This window comes from Theropithecus gelada, chromosome 7a (genome assembly GCF_003255815.1).
Source record: "Theropithecus gelada isolate Dixy chromosome 7a, Tgel_1.0, whole genome shotgun sequence".
Taxonomy (NCBI): Eukaryota; Metazoa; Chordata; class Mammalia; order Primates; family Cercopithecidae; genus Theropithecus; species Theropithecus gelada.
In genome coordinates this window covers 18171788-18197488 of record NC_037674.1, presented here as the reverse complement: position 1 = coordinate 18197488, position 25701 = coordinate 18171788, and the positions used below count along the sequence as shown (strand labels likewise).

At 41.1% G+C, this 25701-nt stretch overlaps 1 protein-coding gene across 1 annotated transcript in view; it reads left to right on the top strand.

Annotated features, from left to right (window-relative positions):
• The window catches only part of TTBK2 (tau tubulin kinase 2), a 185221-nt gene that overhangs the window by 135794 nt on the left and 23726 nt on the right, over positions 1 to 25701 (top strand). Inside the window, exons 11-13 of the mRNA XM_025390617.1 lie at positions 3436 to 3652; positions 10741 to 10952; positions 12249 to 12837. Of these exons, the coding sequence (XP_025246402.1) occupies positions 3436 to 3652; positions 10741 to 10952; positions 12249 to 12837 (1018 nt within the window). The remainder of the gene's footprint in view (positions 1 to 3435; positions 3653 to 10740; positions 10953 to 12248; positions 12838 to 25701) is intronic.

Genomic DNA, 25701 nt, shown 5'->3' with positions numbered 1-25701 from the left:
GGCCCACAGACACTAGTTTGCCTTCGATTATGGGGAATGAAATATGAAAAGGATGTTCATTCTTACTATTTTCTCTCATATCTCTTCAGTTCTTCCACACATTTTCTTATTCCCTTAATCTGCTTCAGTTACATAACACCTTGCCTGGACACACGGGCCATGTGCTAATAACACTCTCATGTGTACTGTCTCATTCATATTCCTGAACATGATATAATTTTCCTGGGAAGGAATTCTTTCTTTCTATATCGCATACTCCAGATTTGGATCAGAGTTTAGGAAAAGAAAGGAAACAAGAACCAGGGAAGGAGTAAGGAGTGGAGAATAAATGCAGAGGGAGGGGACGGGTGGGGGAGGAACCTGAGTCCTGTAAAAGAGAGGCTGTGTGGAGGAGATAGACGAGGTCCTTGCAGTGTGTGGTATCATATTGAAGCATAAGGTATAAGAGAAAAAGTAGGATTGTATTCAAGTAGAAGTAGAAGTGTATTCAGAGATGGAGGCGTGGTTTGTTTCCTGAAGTGTGAAAGAAGGAAATGCCAAGGAATTGAGGTAGTTGGAAAAAAAGCAGAATAATGGCTAGACATAAGGGAAAAAGGGGCTTGGAAGAATACTGAGTTCAGTTCAAATATTCATCTATTTCCCTTTCTCTTTCCTCAGGAATAGAGGGAATTCTTTCAATAAACATTTGGATTACCATGTAGTACATGTATGTTAGTGTCCATTGTGACTTTTGCATCAATAAATAAATTATATTGAACTAATATCTGAAAAATCCATTAGTAGCCAATTTATTTCTGATCTTTAATTATCTCTATAATAAATCTGTTTATTTGAACTATTTTAGGCCAAACTACCTTTTAAATATGCTTCCACTGTCAGAACTACAGACACTACTCGGTTATAAGTTTTTTTTCTGGGAGCCATTATCAGTACTTTTCTAGATTATATCATTGTAAATTGTTGATAAAGAGGTTCATTCTAGCGTTGACCCATTTAGGCAAAGGTAGTGGTGAAGGTCATCGGTCACCAAGTCAGGTGGAACAAGTCCCTGAAAAATCACTGGTCTTCTCACAGCCTATGAAGTACTCGTGACACCACTGCCAGGATCTAACTGTGACTCTTAAAGTGGCTCACTGAGAGGATGCCTGTGTTGCCACTCACAGTAATTACAGGAGTCAGTATAATGTACTGAAGACTGATTTGTCTACTTTGAGACATTCCAGGTCACTTCTAAGAGGAGGTTTCATTGTGTACTAAGTATTGTGTTCAGTCAGCAATAGTTTAAAAAAAAAAAAACAAACCTAGAACATAGCGTTGTAGAACTGGCAGGAGCCTTTTCACTTGGTGAACGATAACTGTGAACTAAAAAAGCCTCTCATGGGAGGGTCTAAGGAAGAGATGACCAACCGTGTAAATAAGACCTGGAATTACTTTGAAAGAAATATATAGACAAATACCAGTTAATATTTGCTATTTTTACCCCCAGATCAGTTCATGCTGAACTATATAAACTGTATAATTACAGGAAGTCTAGTTTTCCCTCTAGGGCAAGAATTTCCTTCCTCTTGTTTGTGTTGCTAGGGCATTGCATGCAGTAGGTGCTTAGTAAAAAGTCTTCAAGTGGCTGGGCACGGTGGCTCACATCTGTAATCCCAGCACTTTGGGAGGCCGAGGTGGGTGGATCACTTGAGGCCAGGAGTTTAAGACCTGCCCAGCCAACATGGCAAAACCCCATCTCTACTAAAAATATAAAAAATTAGCTGGGCGTGGTGGTGCATGCCTGTAATCCCAGCTACTTGGGAGGCCAAGGCAGGAGAATCACTTGGACCCCAGTGGTGGAGGTTGCAGTGAGCCGAGATTATGCCACTGCACCCCAGTCTGGGAGACAGAGCATGATTCTGTCTCAAAAATTAAAAAAAAAAGTCTGCGAGTGAAAAAGTAATACACATTTCACACTGTAAAAAAAATAGCATAGCTGATTGATCTGACACCTGTTTATTTCATTATGGCACTGCGAAAGTTGATTATACAAATTAGGTCATTCTTGTCATATTTCAACTAAATCAATCAAGAGGCCAGAGGGAGAAAGTACTTGGGGCATATAGCACCTGCTCCAAGAATTTGATTTCTCGCAAGCCCAGCTGCTGAAATGGCCTCTTGTGACTCTAACACTAAATTTACATACCTCTGTCACTCACCAGTCAGAGCCTGCGAGCTCCCAAAAGCTTCTCTAGTGCCAATGAGCTTTCTTTCAAAACAGTATGTGACATCTCTCTAATAAAACCCCCAACCTCTTCTTTGGTCTTCAGATATACCAGAGACCCACTCAGTCTATATATGTGCCCCAAATTGTAGTTCTTGCTTCCCAAATGAAATGTTAATTTGGAGATTCATCTCTGTATTTTATTTGGAGTTCAACAGTACTTAACATTTTCCTGTTTAGATTTTTTTTTAAATTCTCTAACAGGCCGGGCGCAGTAGCTCATGCCTGTAATCCCAGCACTTTGGGAGGCCGAGGTGGGTGGATCATCTGAGGTCAGGAGTTCAAGACCAGCCTACCCAACATGGCGAAACCCTGTCTCTACTAAAAATACAAAAAATAGCCAGGCATAGTGGTGGGTGCCTGTAATTCCAGCTATTCAGGAGGCTGAGGCAAGAGAATCACTTGAATCCGAGAGGTGGAGGTTGCAGTGAACCAAGATCATGCCACCGCACTCCAGCCTGGGCGACAAGAGTGAAACTCTGTCTCAAAAAAAAAAAAAAAAAATGTTGTTTTAATTGACAAAGACTTCTTTGAAAATAGATGAAATACTTCTTACTTATAAAGTAATTGTCAAATTAGTGTGTTATTGTTTTAGAATTTGTATTTTAAAATCAGCTTGAAAATTCTAATTGATCAAAATGTTAAAGTTTTATTTTGTAGAATTGGCATGACCTCAGGTTTTTTTTTTTTTCTTTTCCTTTTTTTTTTCTTTTTTTTTTTTTTTTTTTTTTTTTTTCATTTTGTTTTTTGAGCTGGAGTCTTGCTCTGTCATCCAGGCTGGAGTGCAGTGACACAATCTCGGCTTACTGCAACCTTCGCCTCCTAGATGCAAGCAATTCTCCTGCCTCAACCTCCCGAGTAGCTGGGATTACAGGCACCCGCCACCACGCCTAGCTATTTTTTGTATTTTTAGTAGAGACAGGGTTTCACCATGTTGGCCAGGCTGGTCTCGAACTCCTGGCCTCAAGTGATCCGCCCGCCTCAGCCTCCCAAAGTGCTGGGATTACAGGCGTGAGCCACCATGCCCGGCCAAACTAAGTTTTCAAGGTGCTTTTTTTTTTAAAACTCTCTTAATTATATGTGAACTTCATTTAAATGAAGAAATATAATTATGTAAGATAGTATCATAGTAATTTTTGATTCTTGCCTTTTTTTCCTCCCTTCATATGTAGAATTGCCAATGCCACTCCCATCCCAGGAGACTTGCTTCGGGAAAATACAGATGAGGTATTTCCAGATGAACAGCTTAGCGATGGAGAAAATGGCATCCCTGTTGGTGTGTCACCAGATAAATTGCCTGGATCTCTGGGTCACCCCCGTCCCCAGGAGAAGGATGTTTGGGAAGAGATGGATGCCAACAAAAACAAGATAAAGCTTGGAATTTGTAAGGTATCAGTACCTTATAAACAACAGAAATGTATTTCTTACAGTTCAGAAGGCTGGGAAGTCCAAGAAGGAAGGCTAGGCAGGTTTGGTATCTGGTGAGGGTTGTTTTGTGGCTCCTCCTTGCTGAGTCCTCATGTAGATGGGGAAGGGTCTCTGTTGGACCTCTTTTGTAAGGACACCGCTCTCATTCATGAGGGCTCTGCCTTCTTGACCTAATTACCTCCCAAAGACCCGCCTCCTGATACCCTCACATTGGGAATTAGAATTTCAACAGGTGAATTTTGGGGGCCACAAACATTCAGACCATAGCAGGTGTATATGTTCAGTCATGGGAGTCATTTGCAAAATGATCTCTGGATCGATGTGATATGCCACAATGTGATTTGGCTGTTGACAAAGCACAATCTGGACCAATAGTAGTCAGGAATGAGTAGTGGAAAGTAGACAGGGAGTCAGTGTCAGAGTTTTGTAGTATCAGCTGTGGCTGTCTTTATGGCACCAAGAACAAACTGTTCTTATAGCAAAAAAATCACTGGTGACATTCTCAGTTGTCAGCCCATATGGATATCTGTGTATGCGAGAGAATGAAATGGCACTTGACATAGAAGATCTTAGTTACTTTAGTTTCTGTCTTTTACCCACTATCACTATTTAATCTGAGTGAAATTTGAATGGTAAATAGTTTTGACCCTAAGTCCATTATTTGTTATCATGTGCAGTTTATTGAATTTATAATATATAGTGCTGAACATTACAAGCTCTCATTTTGAACATCTGGCTAAGGCATTAAGCTAAATATTGAAGACAGTGTACTAAGCTAGGTGCTGTGCAGTTTAAGATACATCTTTTACCCTTAAGGAGCTTACAGTCTCTTTGGGTAGATATGTAGCTGCACAAGCAAATATAATACAAGACAGAACATTGTGCAAAACATTTAAAAGAATTAAAATGCATGCAGATGGGGTGGGAGTTGGGAACATGCCTTATGGAAGAAGTGGTTGAAGTAGAAGTAGAAGTAAAAATATGTACATGAGGGCCAGACATGGTGGCTCACACCTGTAATCCCAGCACTTTGAGAGGCCAGGGTGGGGGAGGGATCACCTGAAGTCAGGAGTTCAAGACCAGCTTGGCCAACATGGTGAAACCCTGTCTCTACTAAAAATACAAAAATTAACTAGGTGTGATGGTGGGTGCCTGTAATTCTAACTACTTGGGAGGCTGAGGCAGGAGAATTGCTTGAACCTGAGAGGTGGAGGTGGCAGTGTGCCAGGACCATGCCACTGCACTCCAGCCAGGGTAATAGAGTGGAAACTCCACCTCAAAAATAAATAAATAAATAAATGTACATGAAAAAGTGCATGGATAGAGCTTGTAACTTTAGGAATTCATTGGTCATCTAGGAGAAAAATTCAAAACAGCTATATTTATCTTTTAAAATCTACTTGTCCGGGCGCGGTGACTCAAGCCTGTAATCCCAGCACTTTGGGAGGCCAAGACAGGCAGATCACGAGGTCAGGAGATTGAGACCATCCTGGCTAACACGGTGAAACCCCCTCTCTACTAAAAAATACAAAAAACTAGCCGGGTGAGGTGGTGGGCACCTGCAGTCCCAGCTACTCGGGAGGCTGAGGCAGGATGGCGTAAACCCAGGAGGCGGAGCTTGCAGTGAGCTGAGATCCGGCCACTGCACTCCAGCCTGGGCGACAGAGCGAGACTCAGTCTCAAAAAAAGAAAAATAAAATTAAATCTACTTATACTATATATAAAAGATTTTATATTTATCATGTCAAAGCATAGTAATGTAAGCATGTGAATCTACCATCTGCCCCAAGAACTAGAATATTTTAACATATTCCTTCTATATTTATGCTTCTACCCTGTCCCCACTGAGGTAACCACTGTCTTAGGTTAGATTCCATAAAAGCAGAGCCACAAAACAAACCTTAATAAGTTTAAATAATTGAAATCACACATACTATGTTCTCTGAAAATAATAGAGTTAATCTAGTAATCAATGACATAAAGACAGCAGGAAAATCTCTAAACACTTGGAAATTATACAGCATATTTCTGTATAAACCATGGGTCAGAGAGGAAGCCTTAAAGGAAAAATTTTTAAATTTACATAGAATTGAATGAAATTGAAACTACAACATATCAAAATGTTTGGGAGGCAGCTAAAGCAGTGCTGAGAGAGAAATGTATAGCACTAAATACTTACATTAGGAAAGATAAGGTTTTACATGAATAGTCTAAATCCTACCTCAACAAACTAGAAAAAGAAGCAGCAGAATTAGCTAAGATAAGCAGAAAGAAGGTAATAAATATCTCTGTTACTGTATTGCAGAAGTTTTGGTGTGTTGTATTTTCATTCTCATTCTGTTTTAAATATTTTTCCATAATGATTTTTTTCATCCATGAGTTATTAAGTGCATACAAGTTTAGAGTTTTTACATCTGCCAGGTGATTAAAAGTTTTGTTTTTCTTTATGTAGTGACTATTTCTATTCTATTCCTACTATTTTTTTTTCTAGCATTAAAGCCTATTTTGTCAGATGTTAATACAGTTATGCCAACTTTCTTTTGGGTAGTACATGCCTGGTGTCTTTTCTGCCTTTATCTTTCTATTTTTTCTCATCTGTATTCTGTTGTGACTTTCGTTAAATGGAATATAAGTAGACAATCTTATGTCTTTATGTTTTAATTAGCTTAATTGATTTACATTTAGAATTATTATTTTATTTATGTATTTATTTTTTGAGACAGAGTCTCCCTCTGTCGCCCAGGCTGGAGTGCAGTGGCACGATCTCTGCTCACTGCAACCTCTGCCTCCCTGGTTCAAGTGATTCTCCTGCCTCAGCCTCCCGAGTAGCTGAAATTACAGGCACCCGCCACCACACCTGGCTAATTTTTGTATTTTTAGTAGAGAGGGTTTTGCCATGTTGGCTAGACTGATCTCAAACTCCTGACCTGAGGTGGTCTGTCCGCCTCAGCCTCCCAAAGTGGCAAGATTACAGTAACAAGCCACGATGCCCAGCCAAATTATTTTTATATGAACTTGTTTCTCTTCTCTTTTAAATTTCTATTCAGTTTTTTAATGCCATTTTCCCACCTTTCTTTTCGTTACAGATTTTGTTGCTATTTTTCGTCTTCTGTTTTTTCTTTGTACTTATTGGGGATTTAAACATTCTAATTCTGTTCTCTTAGTAGTTGTCCTTGAAATTTCCCAATTATTTTAAACCTAAAAGTCTAAAATTAAGCAATATCTTAACCACCTTTCTGATATTCCAAGGACTGTAGAACATTTTAACTTCATTCACTCTTCTCCCAACATTTTAGTACTCTTCTAATTTGAATTCTTTCTTTAAAAAAAAAAAAAAAGACTTGCCCTGGCACAGTGGCTCACACTCGTAATCCCAGCACTTTGGGAGGCCAGAGTGGGAGGAACACTAGAGCCCAGGAGTTCGAGACCAGCCTAGGCAACGTGGCAAAACCCTGTCTCTACCAAAAAAAAAAAAAAAAAAAGCTGGGTATGGTGGCATGTGCCTGTAGTCCCAGGTACTTGGGAGGCTGAGGGTGGAGGATCACTTGAACCTGGGAGGAGAAGCTGCAGTGAGCCAAGATTGCGCCACTGCACTCCAGCCTAGGTGACAGAGTGAGAGTCTTTCTCAAACAGACAACAACAAAAAAGAATGACTTGAATTAGGTTATTATTTATTTTATTTATTTTTTGAGACAGAGTCTCGCTCTGTCACCTAGGCTGGAGTGCAGTGGTGCAATCTCAGCTCACTGCAACCTCCACCTCCTGGGGTCAAGTGATTCTCATGCCTCATCCTCTCACGTAGTTGGGAGTACAGGCACGTGCCACCACACCCGGCTAATTTTTTTGTATTTTTGGTAGAGACAGGGTTTCACCATATTGGCCAGGCTAGTCTCAAACTCCAGGCTTCAAGTAATTCACCTGCCTCGGCCTCACAAAGTGCTGGGATTACAGGCGTGAACCACCCGGCCTAGCCTTGAATTAGATTATTAATGTTGTTCTTTTATACAAGTAATGTTTATATGGACTTTCAAAGATGTTTACCATTTCCTTTCATTTCTGAAAGTCCTTGGCTCATCTTTCTTCCAGAAATATTTCCTTCAGAAGTTCCTTTACTTCCGGTCTTTTGGTAGAGGATTCTTTCTATAAATGTATTTATTTATCTATAAATGTACTTATTTTAGCTTCATTCTTTCAAGACAGTTTATGCTGAATATAAAGTTGCTTTTTGTTTTGTTCTGTTTTTTTGAGACAGGGTTTTGCTCTGTTGCCCAGGCTGGAGTGCAGTGGCGCAGTCTCAGCTCACTTCAACCACCACCTCTTGGGTTCAAGCAATTCTCCTGCTTCAGCCTCCCGAGTAGCCAGGACCACAGGCATGCGCCATCACACCTGGCTAATTTTTTGTGTGTATTTTTATTAGAGACAGGGTTCACCATGTTGGCCAGGCTGGTCTTGAACTCTTGACCTCAAGTGATTCACCCACCTCAGCCTCCCAAAGTGCTGGGATGACAGGCGTGAGCCACCACGCCCAGCTCAAATATAAAGTTTTCTATTGATGATTATTTTTCCTCCGGCTTCAGTCATTGGTGTTCAGAAATTTACTGTCATGGCCGGGCGCGGTGGCTCAAGCCTGTAATCCTAGCACTTTGGGAGGCCGAGACGGGCGGATCACAAGGTCAGGAGATCGAGACCATCCTGGCTAACACGGTGAAACCCCGTCTCTACTAAAAAGTACAAAAAACTAGCCGGGTGAGGTGGCGAGCGCCTGTAGTCCCAGCTACTCGGGAGGCTGAGCCAGGAGAATGGCATAAACCCGGGAGGCGGAGCTTGCAGTGAGCAGAGATCCGGCCACTGCACTCCAGCCTGGGTGACAGAGCGAGACTCCGTCTCCAAAAAAAAAAAAAAAGAAATTTACTGTCATTCTAATTGTTTTTTTCTTTTTAAGTGATTGTTTTCCCCACCTTCATCTTTCCTTTCCAGCTACTTTTTAGTTCTTGTTCTTGTCTGTGGTGTTCTGCATTTTAACTATGTTTCTAGGCATATATTTCTTTTTGTTTATCTTGCTTGGGATATCTTGTGTCCCTTGAATGTTTTTATTCCTATTTTTGTATAAAAAATATGTTCTGGGAAATAACAGCCATTCTGTATCTAAATGTTACTACCTCTTCATTCTTTCTATTATCTCTTTCTAGGACTCCAGTTAGACATATATTATGGCTTTTTATTGTATCCATCATATCTCTTAATATCTTTTTTCATAATTTTATTTTTGCTGGGTTTTTTTTTTGTTTCTTTTTTTGAGATGGAATCTTGGTCTGTTGCCCAGGCTGGAGTGCAATGGCACAATCTCGGCTCACTGCAACCTCCGTCTCCTGGGTTCAGGTGATTCTCCTGCCTCAGGCTCCGGAGTAGCTGGGATTACAGGCCTGCGCCACCACACCCAGCTAATTTGTTTTTTTGTATTTTTAGTAGAGATGGGGTTTCACTATGTTGGCCAGGCTGGTCTGGAACTCCTGACCTTGTGACCCATCCTCCTTGGCCTCCCAAAGTGCTGGGGTTACAGATGTGAGCCACCATGCCAGGCCTATCTTGCTGTTTTTTATTCTAGGTAATTTCTTTGGCTGTGTCTTCTGCTTCACTAATTAATAATTTTAACCTTGGCCGGGCGCGGTGGCTCAAGCCTGTAATCCCAGCACTTTGGGAGGCCGAGACGGGCGGATCACGAGGTCAGGAGATCGAGACCATCCTGGCTAACACGGTGAAACCCCGCCTCTACTAAAAAATACAAAAACTAGCCGGGCAAGGTGGCGGGCGCCTGTAGTCCCAGCTACTCGGGAGGCTGAGAAAGGAGAATGGCGTAAACCCAGGAGGCGGAGCTTGCAGTGAGCTGAGATCCGGCCACTGCACTGCAGCCTGGGCGACAGAGCGAGACTCCGTCTCAAAAAAAAAAAAATAATAATAATAATTTTAACCTTTTTTTTTTTTTTTTTGCTAACTTGCTGTTTAACTTGTTAATTGAATATTAAATATTAAGTTAATCAGTCATTTAATTCCAAATAACCCTTTGTTGATCTTTGTTATAATAACCTTTATTTATTTAAACATTTGTGCATAGCTGGTCTATATTTTGTATTGAAACCAGTTCAATATCTGAAATCTTTGGGAGTTTTAAATGTTTTTCTTAATTTTGACTATTATTTCTGTTGTGTCAGTCATGGTAGCATGCCTTCTCTTGTATTGATTCTCTCTCTTTTTTTTTTTGGCTAATTAATTAATAATTGATGGGAGTTCTGGAGACCTAAATTGGGGTTTGGGGAAACCTTTCTTCAGGGAAGGCTGGCTTGTGTTTCTGCTGCTACCCTGAGTATATCACCAATTTGAGCCAATTGGGCATCCTCTTGAGAGTCTCTAATCAGAGTAGATGTCCCAGACTTCCCTCTGTCACCACACTCCTGATATGAGGCTTAATTTCCCTGATAATGTGCTGCCGTAGGCACCTGTGCTTAAACAGTCCCACCCCCTGGGCTGCCTCACGCTCATCCTCCTTCCCTGCCTCAGCTCCTTAGTAGTCTGGCCCCCAGGCTTTTTTGGCACAAGTATACATATGTTGTTTTTTGTTTTTTAGAGGAGGAAGGAGAAAAGAGGTATAGCGACTGAGGCTTGGCAGTCTCTCCTAACTTGTGAGACCACTTATGTCTCAAAGAGAACATCCTTTCCAGGTTTCAGTTTTAGGTTAGTGGAATGGGGTCCTACAAGCCTCAAGTCAGACATAATTCAAAAAGCCAAGTCTGTTAAACATTTTTAGATTGTTTATCTTTGTTCCAAAAGTATTAAAAAAACCTAAAATAATACTGAAACTGAGTATAAATTAAGAAAACACATTTAATGGAGAGTTAATAGATAAGAATGTAATGAAGTAAACTAGCCAAAATATCCGAATCGTCTGAAAACACATCTAATCATTTATTGATATTATTTTGAAAGGCTTCAATGATTCTATCATGTGTATTGCCTAGAATGTTTTTCATGGGTTTATTTTATATGTTGGATAGGCTGCTACTGAAGAGGAGAACAGCCATGGCCAGGCAAATGGTCTTCTCAATGCTGCAAGCCTTGGGTCACCAGTTCGTGTCCGCTCAGAGATTACTCAGCCAGACAGAGATATTCCATTGGTGCGAAAGTTACGTTCCATCCACAGCTTTGAGCTGGAAAAACGTCTGACCCTGGAGCCAAAGCCAGACACTGACAAGTTCCTTGAGACCTGGTATAAAATAGTTTATTTTTCTTTTTAAAGTTTCTAAGGTACCATTGTTATTGTTTTGTTGTTGTTGTATATTTCTGTTACATAAAGTCTTTCAAATAAGAAATTCTTGCATTTTTGTAACACTGATTCTGTTAAACTCTAATTTTCAGCCTTATTTTTAATTATTATTGCCCTGATTCTTAATTATTATAAATTCTATAGCATATCCTTTGGCTTTGGAAGCTGAGCAGTAAGAGCTGATAACTTCCTAACACTAGGAACAAGTTAAATGAGCATTTTTTACAGTAACTTTGTTTGGAAAGCAATCTCTTCCACACAACAGTGTAGTATTGGAGATGGCAGGATAAACGTGGCATTAGGCGGAGATGAGGGGAATACATAAAGGAGGGGAAAAGTGATTTATATCCAAGAGACAGTCAGTTCAATTCACTTCAGTGAAGACCTTCTCGGAGTAAAATACTGTAGGAAAATAGATACCAATAAGTATATCATGCTTGCCCTCGAGAGTTCACAGTCTACCTAGAGAGAAAAGAAAGTGAAACTTGAGAGATCTATACATAGGTAAAGATTGTAGTGCATAGTTATGAGGCACATTATCCCTACAACAAATTTTGATGACAGAAGACAGAAATGAAAAAAGTGTGGGATATATTTATGAGTTATAGAAGGCTTTAACAGTATTCACAGTATTAAGACCTAATTCCCTTTAATAGTAGTCACACCCTTCAGTGGTACGTCTCTGGTGGCTACTATTGGTAATGAAATATTAGGTTAGAGGGACTGTGAATTTGACTAACATGGTAATTACTGTGTCCGAAGACAATTCAGCCACTTCTGGCCTACTCCAATCTAGCTTCCATTTTAAACAATCCTTCACATATGTGTGTTCTTCCTCACGTGGTAATCATTCATAGCTATATTATGTAAGCACATGTCTGCATGCTCACATGATCAAAAGGATGGATGAAGCATTGGTTTACACATTTTGAGTTGTGGCTTATATTGAGAATAAGTATCAACATACAATAGGGATAAAAGCGTAGTTCAATAAAAAGTTGGTTTGACAAAAGAAGGGAACTAAAAAGGGCCCTGCTGAGGAAGGAAGTGAACTCCATCCTCCAAAGCAGGATGTGGCAGGTAGAGAAGAACATTATCAATGCTGTGAAACTTTCCTTATGCTTTATCCGTCTTTTTTTCTGTCATCTTTGTGTCCATATTAGTTCTGTATGGTGCTTATATATTATATAATAAATGTTTCCTTAGGAAAATTGAGTAACTTCTTTCCATTTCCTTAAGCCTGGAGAAAATGCAGAAAGATACCAGTGCAGGAAAAGAATCTATTCTCCCTGCTCTGCTGCATAAGCCTTGTGTTCCTGCTGTGTCCCGTACTGACCATATCTGGCACTATGATGAAGAATATCTTCCAGATGTCTCCAAGCCTGCTTCTGCCAACACCCCTGAGCAGGCAGATGGTGGTGGCAGCAATGGATTTATAGCCGTTAACCTGAGCTCTTGCAAGCAAGAGATTGATTCCAAAGAATGGGTGATTGTGGACAAGGAGCAGGACCTTCAGGATTTTAGGACAAATGAGGCTGTAGGACATAAAACAACTGGAAGTCCTTCTGATGAGGAGCCTGAAGTACTTCAAGTCCTGGAGGCATCACCTCAAGATGAAAAGCTCCAGTTAGGTCCTTGGGCAGAAAATGATCATTTAAAGAAGGAAACCTCAGGTGTGGTCTTAGCACTTTCTGCAGAGGGTCCTCCTACTGCTGCTTCGGAACAGTATACAGATAGGCTGGAACTCCAGCCTGGAGCTGCTAGTCAGTTTATTGCAGCGACGCCCACAAGTCTAATGGAGGCACAGGCAGAAGGACCCCTTACAGCGGTAAGAAATTTGTTCCTGTTATTATTCTCTGTTATGCACTCAAGGTGCTATTAAGATTCTGACTAACAGTTGATCAACTAAGATTTTTCAGCAGAGGCCTAAATTTTGCAAATGGCCCAGGGAGTGATTTTGTATTAAGTTCTATAGTCAACCCTCCAATATGAAATTTTTCAAAAAGTGAGGTCTTCTTTTATTATATAAAACATAATACATGAAATACCATTATAACCTAATTTTGGAATAACATTTTTAATTAGACTACAAGCACTAGTTATCTATGTGTGTTTATAGATGCTACAATTTTTTAAAGTTTCTAGCAATTTTTACTATACTTTACTGAGGAAGGCATATATTTAACCAGTCATGGTTTGTTCTTTACACTACACTATTGCTAGGCCTGAGTCTTTAGTTCCCTTTCTCTTTCATAAAGTCCACCCAGGAATTTCTCATATTTCATATTCCTGTTAAACCATTGTTTTCTAACATTGATGGCCACTGTTCAAAATGCAGAATTCCAGGCCTCACTTCCAGAACTTTTGTTTTAGTAGGTCTGGGAAAGAGCGTGCTCAGGAATCCTCATTTTAACAAGCAGGTAGAGGCAGCATTTATGATACAGGTCTTCTGCAAAGGAAACTTTTGAGGAACCACTATTGTGTATTCTCAGTTTTGGGCGTTCAGCTGGAGAAGCCTGTTACCCTGTTACCAGTAAGCAGTGGTGCCCCTGGTGACTTATGTGAGGAGGAGCCCCAGAAAAGCCAGAGACGGCCAAGCAAAGCCATGAAAAACCCCCAGGCTACATAAGTAACTGTGAACACAAATCTTAGGCACCCACAGGTACATCTATCCTTATGTAATGGGAGCTACCAGGTTTCCTTAAATTCTATAATCATCTAGCAGTCCCCTTCCCGCAACTCACCAGAAACAGCATTGTTCCCCAAACTGAAATGTTTTCTGTTAGAACACAGTTCCACATCAGGTGCAAAACAGTGGGAAAAGATACCAGTGAAAATTCATTTTGTGTACAGTTCTGAGAAATTTGCCTGTGCTCCAAAACAGGGAAACAAAGGCCTGCCTGCTTCTTCACCAGAGTTAGTTAGCAGGTCCCTCTTTCCCAGGACTGCTTTGTATAGTAGGCAGGTTGTTCACGGCATAAAGGAATCTAGCCAGGAAACAAATTAGGACTGAAATCCACCCCAGACTTTGCTTTCTAAACTGTGCATCTTGGCACAGGGCTGTTTCCTTTTGGAAGGGCGTTCTTTTCCAAATTGTACAAAGCTATCATGTGGGCGAGAGGTAGGTAACTGCTAACTCCCTCCCTCCCTGCTCCATCCTTTCTCCCACCCCACCTTTCCTCTTTCCATTCATCCCCTCTTTCCACCTTCCCAGGTTCACTTTCTTCTTTAACTCTGTTATGCTGTGTACTAACTTTTGCTCTAGCATGTTTCCAGCAACATTCTGGTGTGCCTTCCTTCATGGAGGCTTTCTAAAGCCTTTGCTCCATTTCTCCTGGTATTTTTTGCCCTCTCTCGATGCTGTCCTATTCACAAAGATTGTGCTCATGGTTCTCTTACACTACTGCAGTGTTTTCTCTGACAAGTTATTGATAGGCTTGCATTCATGTAAGTGATGTTTGACCTTATGTTTAGATATCTTTGAATTATTTTTCTATTTATTTATTTATTTATTGAGACGGAGTCTGAGGTTGGAGCGCAGTGGTGCGATCGCGGCTCACTGCAACCTCCACCTCTGGGTTCAAGTGATTCTCCTGCCTTAGCCTCCCAAGTAGCTGGGATTACAGGCACCCACCACTACGCCCGGCTAATTTTTTTGTATTAATTGAAAGTCTCTAATGAAATGTCAGCTGCATCAATTGTGTACTTATTTCTAAGTTTTTTGTTTCTATTTTAGAGGCAAGGTCTTCCTCAGTCACCCAGGCTGTACCACAGTGGAACGATCATACCTTACTGTAACCTCAAGCTCCTGGGCTCAAGTGATCCTCCCATGCCAGCGTCCCAAGTCACTAGGACTACAGGCATGAGTCACCATACCCAGCTCATTTTGTTGTTGTTTTGTAGAGACAGCTTTTGCCATGTTGCCCAGACTGGTCTCAAATTCCTGTGTTCAAGTGGTCCTCCCACATCGGCCTCCCAAAGTGCTGGGATTACAGGTGTGAGCTCCTACACCTGGCTAATTTTTTAATCTTTTGTAAGACGGGGTCCCACTGTGTTGCCCAGACTGGTCTCAAACTGCTGAGATCCAGAGATTCTCCTGTCTCAGCCTCCCAAAGTCTTGGTATTATAGACATGAGACACTGTGCCCAGCCAGTGCTTCATTTTAATACCACCTTTAGAAACAGTATAAATGTGGCTGGGCCTAGTAACATCACCCATATGTTATCCATTGCTATTGCTATGTACCAAATTAGCCCAAATTCAGCATCGTTAAACAAGAGTCATTATTTCACACAATTTCTTGGAGCTAGAAATGCAGGAGTGGCTTAGTTCAGTGGTTCTAGCTCATGCGTGGTCTCTCATGAAGAGGTCGTCAAGCTCTCAGCCAGGGTTAAAATCAGCTTAAAAGTTTGGCTGGAAAGGGAAGATCCACTTCCAAGCTCACTCCCATGACTGTTGGCAGGCCTCAGTTCCTTACTGGCTGTTAGCCAGAGGCTCTAGTTCCTCGCCGTTTGGGCCTCTCCATCTGGCTTTCCCAGTGAGTGAGGTGAGGAGGAGACAGAGATGGGGAAGAGAGGTGACGGGAATGCATCCCCACCAAGGTAGAAGCCACAGTGTCTTTTCTGATCTGTCTCAGAAGGGGCATACCATCGCTTCTGCCGTATTCTGTCAGTCACACAGACCAACCCTGGACGATGTATGAGGGTCTGTATGAGGGTGTGAATACCAGAAGACACATCTGGGTCATTGGGAACTATTTTAGAGCTGTCTACCGTATTACCTTACATTTACATTTTACAGAATACTTCCCAATTTGATCTCAACTGCAACTCCATGGAACAAGCAGAGGGAATATTATTTTAGCTTTTTGTACTGAGGTGACTAAGCCTCAGGAAAGGAAGAATCCATGAAGAGTCAGATGCTGGTAGACTAGACTTGGTGTTCCATCCCTCGTGCCAGGAGATTACACCTTACACCAGTCTTCTGTCCCTACACCAGGGCATTGCCAACATACGGAAAGACTTTCCTAATTGGCTTATTTCTTAGAGATTGAGAAGAGGAAAGGGGGTTTAAAATAATGCACAAAGTAGGAGCAGGACCAAAAGAAAAAGAGTAGCAGAATTTTTAATAATCTGTTAGCCAACATCTATTGAGAGAATTCCTCTGACTGTATTTACAGGACTACCAATACCAGCACTAATAAAATTTAAATTAACAGTTAGTTATATTTTCTTAATTATGTTTATATCTTCATACCTGTGAAGTATCTGCTAAGTTCCAGGCGTTACGCCATACTTCAGGGATAACAAGTTGGCACCAACCTGTCAGGTTGGCAATGAAAACTTACATCTTAACAGTTACCTTAAACAACCTGAAATGATTGTAATAGGGCTCTTTATAGGAATGAGGACACAGACATATCTGCCTAGGACTGAGGAGTGGAATTTTGGATGTCTTTATTTTCTCAACTTTTCTTTATTTTCTAATTTTTTTTTAACCATGGTAATTAAAAATCTTCCTGGGAAGGTTAAGCAATGCTTCAGGCTGGGCGCGGTGGCTCATGCCTGTAATTCCAGCACTTTGGGAGGCCAAGGCGGGTGGATCACAAGGTCAGGAGTTCAAGACCAGCCTGGCCAAGATGGTGAAACCTTGTCTCTACTAAAAACACAAAAAACTAGCCAGGTGTGGTGGCACACGCCTGTAATCCCGGCTGCTGCGGAGGCTGAGCCAGAGAATTGCTTAAAAACCTGGGAGGCAGAGGTTGCAGTGAGCTGAGATCGTGCCACTACACTCCAGCCTGGGCAACAGAGCGAGACTCCATGTCAAAAAAGAAAAGAAATAGTACTTCCATGTGACTTTCCTGGCGAGGCACATGTTTCACTTATTTGGATCCCTTGTATAAACTCCAGTGACTGTGAAAGCTCGTGGAGTTATTCAGAGCCTCCATTGACACAGGAATGATCCACACATGTATTAATAGAGGTGTGCTTTAATAAGGTGAAAAGGTGAAGACTTTTTGGGCTGGTTACCATCTGTTTAACTTCTTAAAATGGATTTTGCAGGAGGGTTGAATGTATGTATATCGACTGGGGAGTGGCCAAATATCCTCTGTCTGACCATGAATTCCTATTTTTGATCTGGAAAATTTGGTCGTTATAATCATAGGAAAGTTTTTTTTCTATGAGATTACATTACAATCTCTACAAGATTACATTATATTTGATATTACAATTCAACCTATGTACAGTTAGAAAGGATCAGAGATTGGATGGACTGCCCTGGAAAGTAAAGAAAGAAAGCCCATTTGTGAAGTGCTTGAGTACAGTCTGGACTATCACTTGGGAGATTTTTGTGGAAGGAACCTCAGTATGCAATGGTTGATACACTCATGTGTGCAACATTTGTTGCGTGTCTACTATGAGTCGGGTACTATGCTAAGCACCAAGAATAAAAAGCCCAGTTAGTCACCTCACTGCTTTCAAGGGTCTTCAGTCTAGTAAAGAAACAGTTTAAGTGTTACAGGTGCTGTGATAGAAATTTATACGTTGTAGAAGTTGGACTGGATTTATCCCTAAGATGTCTTTCTTTCTTTCTTTTTTTTTTTTTTTATTTATTTATTATACTTTAAGTTCTAGGGTACGTGTGCACAACATGCAGGTTTGTTACATAGGTATACATGTGCCATGTTGGTTTGCTGCACCCATTAATTCGTTATTTACGTTAGATATTTCTGCTATCCCTCCCCCAGCTCCCCACCCCTGACAGGCCCCAGTGTGTGATGTTCCCCACCCTGTGTCCAAGTGTTCTCATTGTTCAATTCCCACCTATGAGTGAGAACATGCAGTATATGGTTTTGTGTCCTTGTGATAGTTTGCTCAGAATGATGGTTTCCAGCTGCATCAGTGTCCCTGCAAAGGACATGAACTCATCCTTTTTTATGGCTGCATAGTATTCTGTGGTGTATATGTACCACATTTTCTTAATCCAGTCTATCATTGATGGACATTTGGGTTCGTTCCAAATCTTTGCTATTGGGAATAGTGCCACAATAAACATACATGTGCATATGTCTTTATAGTAGCATGATTTATAATTCTTTGGGTATATACCCAGTAATGGGATCACTGGGTCAAATGGTATTTCTAGTTCTAGATCCTTGAGGAATCGCCATACTGTCTTCCACAATGGTTGAACTAGTTTACACTCCCACCAACAGTGTAAAAGCATTCCTATTTCTCCACATCCTCTCCAACATCTGTTGTTTCCTGACTTTTTAATGATCGCCATTCTAACTGGTGTGAGATGGTATCTCATTGTGGTTTTGATTTGCATTTCACTGATGACCAGTGATGAAGAGCATTTTTTCATGTCTCTTGGGTGCATAAGTGTCTTCTTTTGAGAAGTGTCTGTTCATATCCTTTGCCCATTTTTTTGATGGGGTTGTTTGTTTTCTTCTTGTAAATTTGTTTAAGTTCTTTGTAGATTCTGGATATTAGCCCTTTGTCAGATGGGTAGATTGCAAAAATTATCTCCCATTCTGTAGGTTGCCTGTTCACTCTGATGGTAGTTTCTTTTGCTGTGCAGAAGCTCTTTTGTTTAATTAGATCTCATTTGTCAATTTTGGCTTTTGTTGTCATTGTTTTTGGTGTTTTAGGCATGAAGTCCTTGCCCATGTCTATGTCCTGAATGGTATTGCCTAGGTTTTCTTCTAGGGTTTTTATGGTTTTAGGTCTAACATTTAAGTCTTTAATCCATCTTGAATTAATTTTTGTATAAGGGGATAAGGAAGGGATCCAGTTTCAGCTTTCTACTTATGGCTAGCCAATTTCCCCAGCACCATTTATTAAACAGGAAATCCTTTCCCCATTTCTTGTTTTTGTCAGGTTTGTCAAAGATCAGATGGTTGTAGATGTATGGTATTATTTCTGAGGGCTCTGTTCTGTTCCATTGGTCTATATCTGTGTTTTGGTACCAGTACTATGCTGTTTTGTTTACTGTAGCCTTGTAGTATAGTTTGAAGTTAGGTAGCGTGATGCCTCAAGCTGTGTTCTTTTTGCTTAGGATTGTCTTGGCAATGCAGGCTCTTTTTTTGTTCCATATGAACTTTAAAGTAATTTTTTCCAATTTTGTGAAGAAAGTCATTGGTAGCTTGATGGGGATGGCATTGAATCTATAAATTACTTGGGCAGTATGGCCATTTTCACGATATTAATTCTTCCTGTCCATGAGCATGGAATGTTCTTCCATTTGTTTGTGTCCTCTTTTATTTCCTTGAGCAGTGGTTTGTATTTCTCCTTGAAGAGGTCCTTTGCATCCCTTGTAAGTTGGATTCCTAGGTATTTTACTCTCTTTGTAGCAGTTGTGAATGGGAATTCACTCATGATTTGGCTCTCTGTTTGTTACTGGTGTATAGGAATGCTTGTGATTTTTGCACATTGATTTTGTATCCTGAGACTTTGCTGGAGTTGCTTATCAGCTTAAGGAGATTTTAGGCTGAGACGATGGGGTTTTCTAAATATACAATCATGTCATCTGCAAACAGGGACAGTTTGACTTCCTCTTTTCCTGATTGAATACCTTTTATTTCTTTCTCTTGTCTGCCCTGGCTAGAACTTCCAACACTATATTGAATAGGAGTGGTGAGAGAGGGCATTCGTGTCTTGTGCCAGTTTTCAAAGGGAATGCTTCCAGTTTTTGCCCATTCAGTATGATATTGGCTGTGGGTTTATAAATAGCTCTTACTATTTTGAGATACGTCCCATCAATACCTAGTTTATTGAGAGTTTTTAGCATGAAGGGCTGTTGAATTTTGTCGAAGGCCTTTTCTGCATCTATTGAGATAATCGTGTGGTTTTTGTCGTTGGTTCTGTTTATGTGATGAGTTACGTTTATTGATTTGTGTATGTTGAACCAGCCTTGCATCCCAGGGATGAAGCCGACTTGATCGTGATGGATAAGCTTTTTGATGTGCTGCTGGATTTAGTTTGCCAGTATTTTATTGAGGATTTTTGCATTGATGTTCATCAGGCATATTGGTCTAAAATTCTCTTTTTTTGTTGTATCTCTGCCAGGCTTTGGTATCAGGATGATGTTGGTCTCATAAAATGAGTTAGGGAGGATTCTCTCTTTTCTATTGATTGGAATAGTTTCAGAAGGAATGGTACCAGCTTCTCTTTGTACCACTGGTAGAATTCAGCTGTGAATCTGTCTGGTCCTGGACTTTTTTTGGTTGGTAGGCTATTAATTATTGCCTCAATTTCAGAACCTGTTATTGGCCTATTCAGAGATTCAACTTCTTCCTGGTTTAGTCTTGGAAGGGTGTATGTGTCCAGGAATTTATCCATTTCTTCTAGATATTCTAGTTTATTTGCACAGAGGTGTTTATAATATTCTCTGATGGTAGCTTGTATTTCTGTGGGATTGGTGGTGATACCACCTTTTTTTTTATTGCGTCTATTTGATTCTTCTTTCTTTTTTGTTAGTCTTGCTAGCAGTCTATCAATTTTGTTGATCTTTTCAAAAAACCAGCTCCTGGATTCATTGATTTTTTTGGAGGGTTTTTTTGTGTCTCTATCTCCTTCAGTTCTGCTCTGATCTTAATTATTTCTTGCCTTCTGCTAGCTTTTGAATTTGTTTGCTCTTGCTTCTCTAGCTTTTTATTGTTGTTGTTTTTTGTTTGTTTTGGTTTTTTTTTTTTGAGACAGAGTCTCGCTCAGTTGCCCAGGCTGGAGTGCAGTGTCATGATCTTGGCTCATTGCAAGCTCCGCTTCCTGGGTTCACGCCATTCTCCTGCCTCGGCCTCCCGAGTAGCTGGGACTACTGGCGCCCGCCATTATGCCCGGCTAATTTTTTAAATATTTTTAGTAAAGATGGGGTTTCACCGTGTTAGCCAGGATGGTCTCGATCTGCTGACCTTGTGATCCACCTGTATCGGCCTCCCAGAGTGCTGGGATTACAGTCGTGAGCCACCACGCTCAGCCGCTTCTTTAGTTCTTTTAATTGTGATGTTAGAGTGTCGATTTTAGATCTTTCCTGCTTTCTCTTGTGGGCATTTAGTGCTATAAATTTCCCTCTACACACTGCTTCAAATGTGTCCCAGAGATTCTGGTATGTTGTGTCTTTGTTCTCATTGGTTTCAAAGAACATCTTTATTTCTGCCTTCATTTCATTATGTACCCAGTAGTCATTCAGGAGCAGGTTGTTCAGTTTCCATGTAGTTGTGTGGTCTTGAGTGAGTTTCTTAATCCTGAGTTCTAACTTGATTGCACTGTGGTCTGAGAGACAGTTTGTTGTGATTTCTGTTCTTTTACATTTGCTGAGGAGTGCTCTACTTCCAACTATGTGGTCAATTTTGGAATAAGTGTGATGTAGTGCTGAGAATGTGTATTTTATTGATTTGGGGTGGAAAGTTCTGTAGATGTCTGTTAGGTCTGCTTGGTGCAGAGCTGAGTTGAAGTCCTGGATGTCCTTGTTAACCTTCTGTCTCATTGATCTGTCTAATATTGACAGATCAATGAGACAGATTGAATGGGTTCTAAAGTCACCCATTATTATTGTGTGGGCGTCTAAGTCTCTTTGTAGGTCTCTAAGGACTTGCTTTGTGAATCTGGGTGCTCCTGTATTGGGTGCATGTATATTTAGGATAGTTAGCTCTTCTTGTTGAATTGATCCCTTTACCATTGTGTAATGGTCGTCTTTGTCTCTTTTGATCTTTGTTGGTTTAAAGTCTGTTTTATCAGAGACTAGGATTGCAACCCCCTGCTTTTTTTTTTTTTTTTTTTTTCTTTCCTTTGGTTGGTAGATCTTTCTCCATCCCTTTATTTTGAGCCTATGTGTGTCTCTCCATGTGGGATGGGTTTCCTGAATACAGCACACTGATGGATCTTGACTCTTTATTCAATTTGCCAGTCTGTGTCTTTTAATTGGGGCATTTAGCCCATTAACATTTAAGGTTAATATTGTTATGTGTGAATTTGATCCTGTCATTATGATGTTAGCTGGTTATTTTGCCCATTAGTTGATACAGTTTCTTTCTAGCATCAATAGTCTTTACAACTTGGCATGTTTTTGCAGTGGCAGGTACTGGTTGTTCCTTTCCATGTTTAGTGCTTCCCTCAGGAGCTCTTGTAAGGCAGGCCTGGTGGTGACAAAATCTCTCATCATTTGCTTGTCTGTAAAGGATTTTATTTCTCTTCCACTTATGAAACTTAGTTTGGCTGGATATGAAATTCTGGATTGAAAATTCTTTTCTTTAAGAATGTTGAATATTGGCCCCCGTGCTCTTCTGGCTTTCTGCTGAGAGATCCGTGTTAGTTTGATGGCCTTCCCTTTGTGAGTAACCCGAACTTTCTCTCTGGCTGCCCTTAACATTTTTTCCTTCATTTCAACCTTGGTGAATCTGACAATTATGTGCCTTGGGGTTGCTCTTCTTGAGGAGTATCTTTGTGGTGTTCTCTGTGTTTCCTGAATTTGAATGTTGGCCTGTCCTGCTAAGTTGGGGAAGTTCTCCTGGATAATATCCTGAAGAGTGTTTTCCAGCTTGGTTCCATTCTCCCTGTCACTTTCAGGTACATTAATCAAATGTAGATTTGGTCTTTTCACATAGTCCCATATTTCTTGAAGGCTTTGTTCATTTCTTTTTATTCTTTTTTCTCTAGACTTCTCACTTTATTTCATTAATTTGATCTTCAGTCACTGATACCCTTTCTTCTACTTGATCGAATCGGCTATTGAAGCTTGTGCATACATCACATAGTTCTTGTGCCATGGTTTTCAGCTCCATCAGGTCATTTAAGGTCTTCTCTATACTGTTTATCCTTGTTAGCCATTCGTCTAATCTTTTTTCAAGGTTTTTAGCTTCCTTGCAATGGGTTCGAACATGCTCCTTAGCTCGGAGAAGTTTGTTATTACTGACCTGAAGCCTACTTCTGTCAGCTCGTCAAAGTCATTCTCCATCCAGCTTTGTTCTGTTGCTGGTGAGGAGCTGTGATCCTTTGGAGAAGAAGAGGTGCTCTGGTTTTTAGAATTTTCAGCTTTTCTGCTCTGGTTTCTCTCCATCTTTGTGGTTTTATCTACCTTTGGTCTTTGATGATGGTGACCTACAGATGGGGTTTTGGTGTGGATGTCCTTTTTGTTGATGTTGATGCTATTCCTTTCTGTTTGTTAGTTTTCCTTCTAAGAGTCAGGTCGCTCAGCTGCAGGTCTGTTGGAGTTTGCTGGAGGTCCATTCCAGACCCTGTTTACCTGGGTATCACCAGCGGAGGCTGCAGAACAGCAAATATTGCAGAACAGCAAATATTGCTGCCTGATCCTTCCTCTGGAAGCTTCGTCCCAGAGAGGCACCTGCCTGTATGCAGTGTCAGTCAGCCCCTACTGGAAGGTGTCTTCCAGTTAGGCTACACAGTGGTCAGAGACCCACTTGAGAAGGCAGTCTGTCCATTCTCCGAGCTCAAACACCATGGTGGGAGAACCACTGCTCTCTTCAGAGCTATCAGACAGGGACGTTTAAGTCTGCAGAAGTTTCTGCTGCCTTTTGTTCAGCTATGCCCTGCCCCCAGAGGTGGAGTCTACAGAGGCAACAGGCCTTGCTGTGCTGTGGAGGGCTCTTCCCAGTTCGAGCTTCCCTGGCTGCTGGCTGCTTTATTTACCCACTCAAGCCTCAGCAATGATGGATGCCCCTCCCCCCGCCAGGCTGCTGCGTTGCAGGTCAATCTCAGACTGCTGTGCCAGCAGTGAGCAAGGCTAGGTTGGTGTGGTTCCTGCGGAGCCATGTGCGGGATATAATCTCCTGGTGTGCCGTTTCCTAAGACCTTTGGAAAAGCGCAGTATTTGGGCAGGAGCATCTCATTTTTCCAGGTACCATCTGTACCTGGCTAGGGAAGGAAAATCCCCCAACCCCTTGTGCTTCCCGGGTGAGGCGATGCCCTGCCCTGCTTCAGCTTGCCCTCAGTGGGCTGCACCCACTGTCCAACCAGTCCCAGTGAGATGAACCAGGTACCCCAGTTGGAAATGCAGAAATCACCTGTCTTCTGCGTCAGTCACGCTGGGAACTGCAGACCAGAGCTGTTCCTATTCAGCCATCTTGGAACAGAATCCCTGAGGTGTCTTTCAATACTGCATGAAGGGGCTAGAAAACTGACTGTTTAATCCTTTAGCCATGTATATAATATGTAATTACAGGCCTGCCAAAAAATGTTTTTGTTTTACTCCATCTTTTCTGGGCTTCTATTCTTTGGGTATGAGTTGTGGCTTGCTTACAATTTTTAGTACTCCTACAAAATTTTTATAATTGCAAACCCCCTTAAAGACACATTAAACTATAAATAATGAGTGACTTGTCTGGAGAGTGGCATGACAAGGGAAGGAAAAAAGCAGCTTTTACTTTTCATTCACTTTTGAGGCTTTAGGTTTTTAGTTTTGCCCACCTCTGTAGCAAAGACTGCTGCCTTCCGCACTCTTCCCTATCCACCCTCACCTCAATCCACATTGGCCAAAGTGGGAGATACCATATATAGCCTCTTAAAAACATTATAATTGGCACATAACAATCATACATATGTATGAGGTATATAGTGATGTTTTGACACATGAAATGTATAGTGACCAGGTCAGTGTAACTGGCATCTACATCATCTCAAACATTTATTTCTTTGTGTTGGGAGCATTCAATATCCTTTCTTCTATCTATTTGAAAATATATATTATTGGGCCAGGCACAGTGACTCACGCCTGTAATCCTGTAATCCTAGCACTGAGGTCAGGAGTTCGAGACCAACCTGGTTGACATGGTGAAACCCCGTGTCTACTAAAAATACAAAAATTAGCAGGGTGTGGTGGGGCATGCCTGTAATCCCAGCTACTCGGGAGGCTGAGGCAGGAGAATCGCTTGAACCCAGGAGGCGGAGGTTGCAGTGAGCAAAGATCACGCTGTGCACTCCAGCCTGGGTGACAGAGTGAGACTCTGTCTCAAAACAGAAAAACAAAACAAAACAAAAAACAGAAAGAAAGAAAATATATATTATTGTTAACTATAATCATCCTACAGTGCTATGGAACACTAGAAGTTATTCCTTCTATCTAGCTGTAATTTTGTATCCTTTAACAAATCTTTCCCTATCTCCCCATTTCTGCTACTCTTCCCAACCTCTAATAACCTCTCTTCTACTTTTTACTTACATAAAATCAACTTTTCTTTTTAACTTCCTTATATATTAGAACATGTGGTATTTGTCTTTCTTTGCCTGGCTTATTTCATTTAACGTAACAGCCTCCAGTTCCATCCATGTTGCCATGAATGACAGGATTTATTTTTTATGGCTGAATAGCATTCCATTGTTTATATATACAGCACATTTTTTTTTTGAGACAGAGTCTTGCTCTGTTGCCCAGGCTGGAGTACAGTGGTGGTGATCTCGGCTCAGTGCAACCACCGCCTGCTGGGTTCAAGCAGTTCTCCTGCCTCAGCCTCCTGAGTAGCAGGGACTACAGGCTCACACCACCATGCCTGGATAATTTTTGTATTTTTTGTAGAGATGGGGTTTCGCCACGTTGGCCAGGCTGGTCTCGAACTCCTGACCTCAGGTGATCCACCTGCCTTGGCCTTTCAAAGTTCTGGGATTACAGGCATGAACCACCGTGCCTGGCTGATATACCACATTTTCTTTTTTTTTTTTTTTTTTTTTTTTTTTTTTTT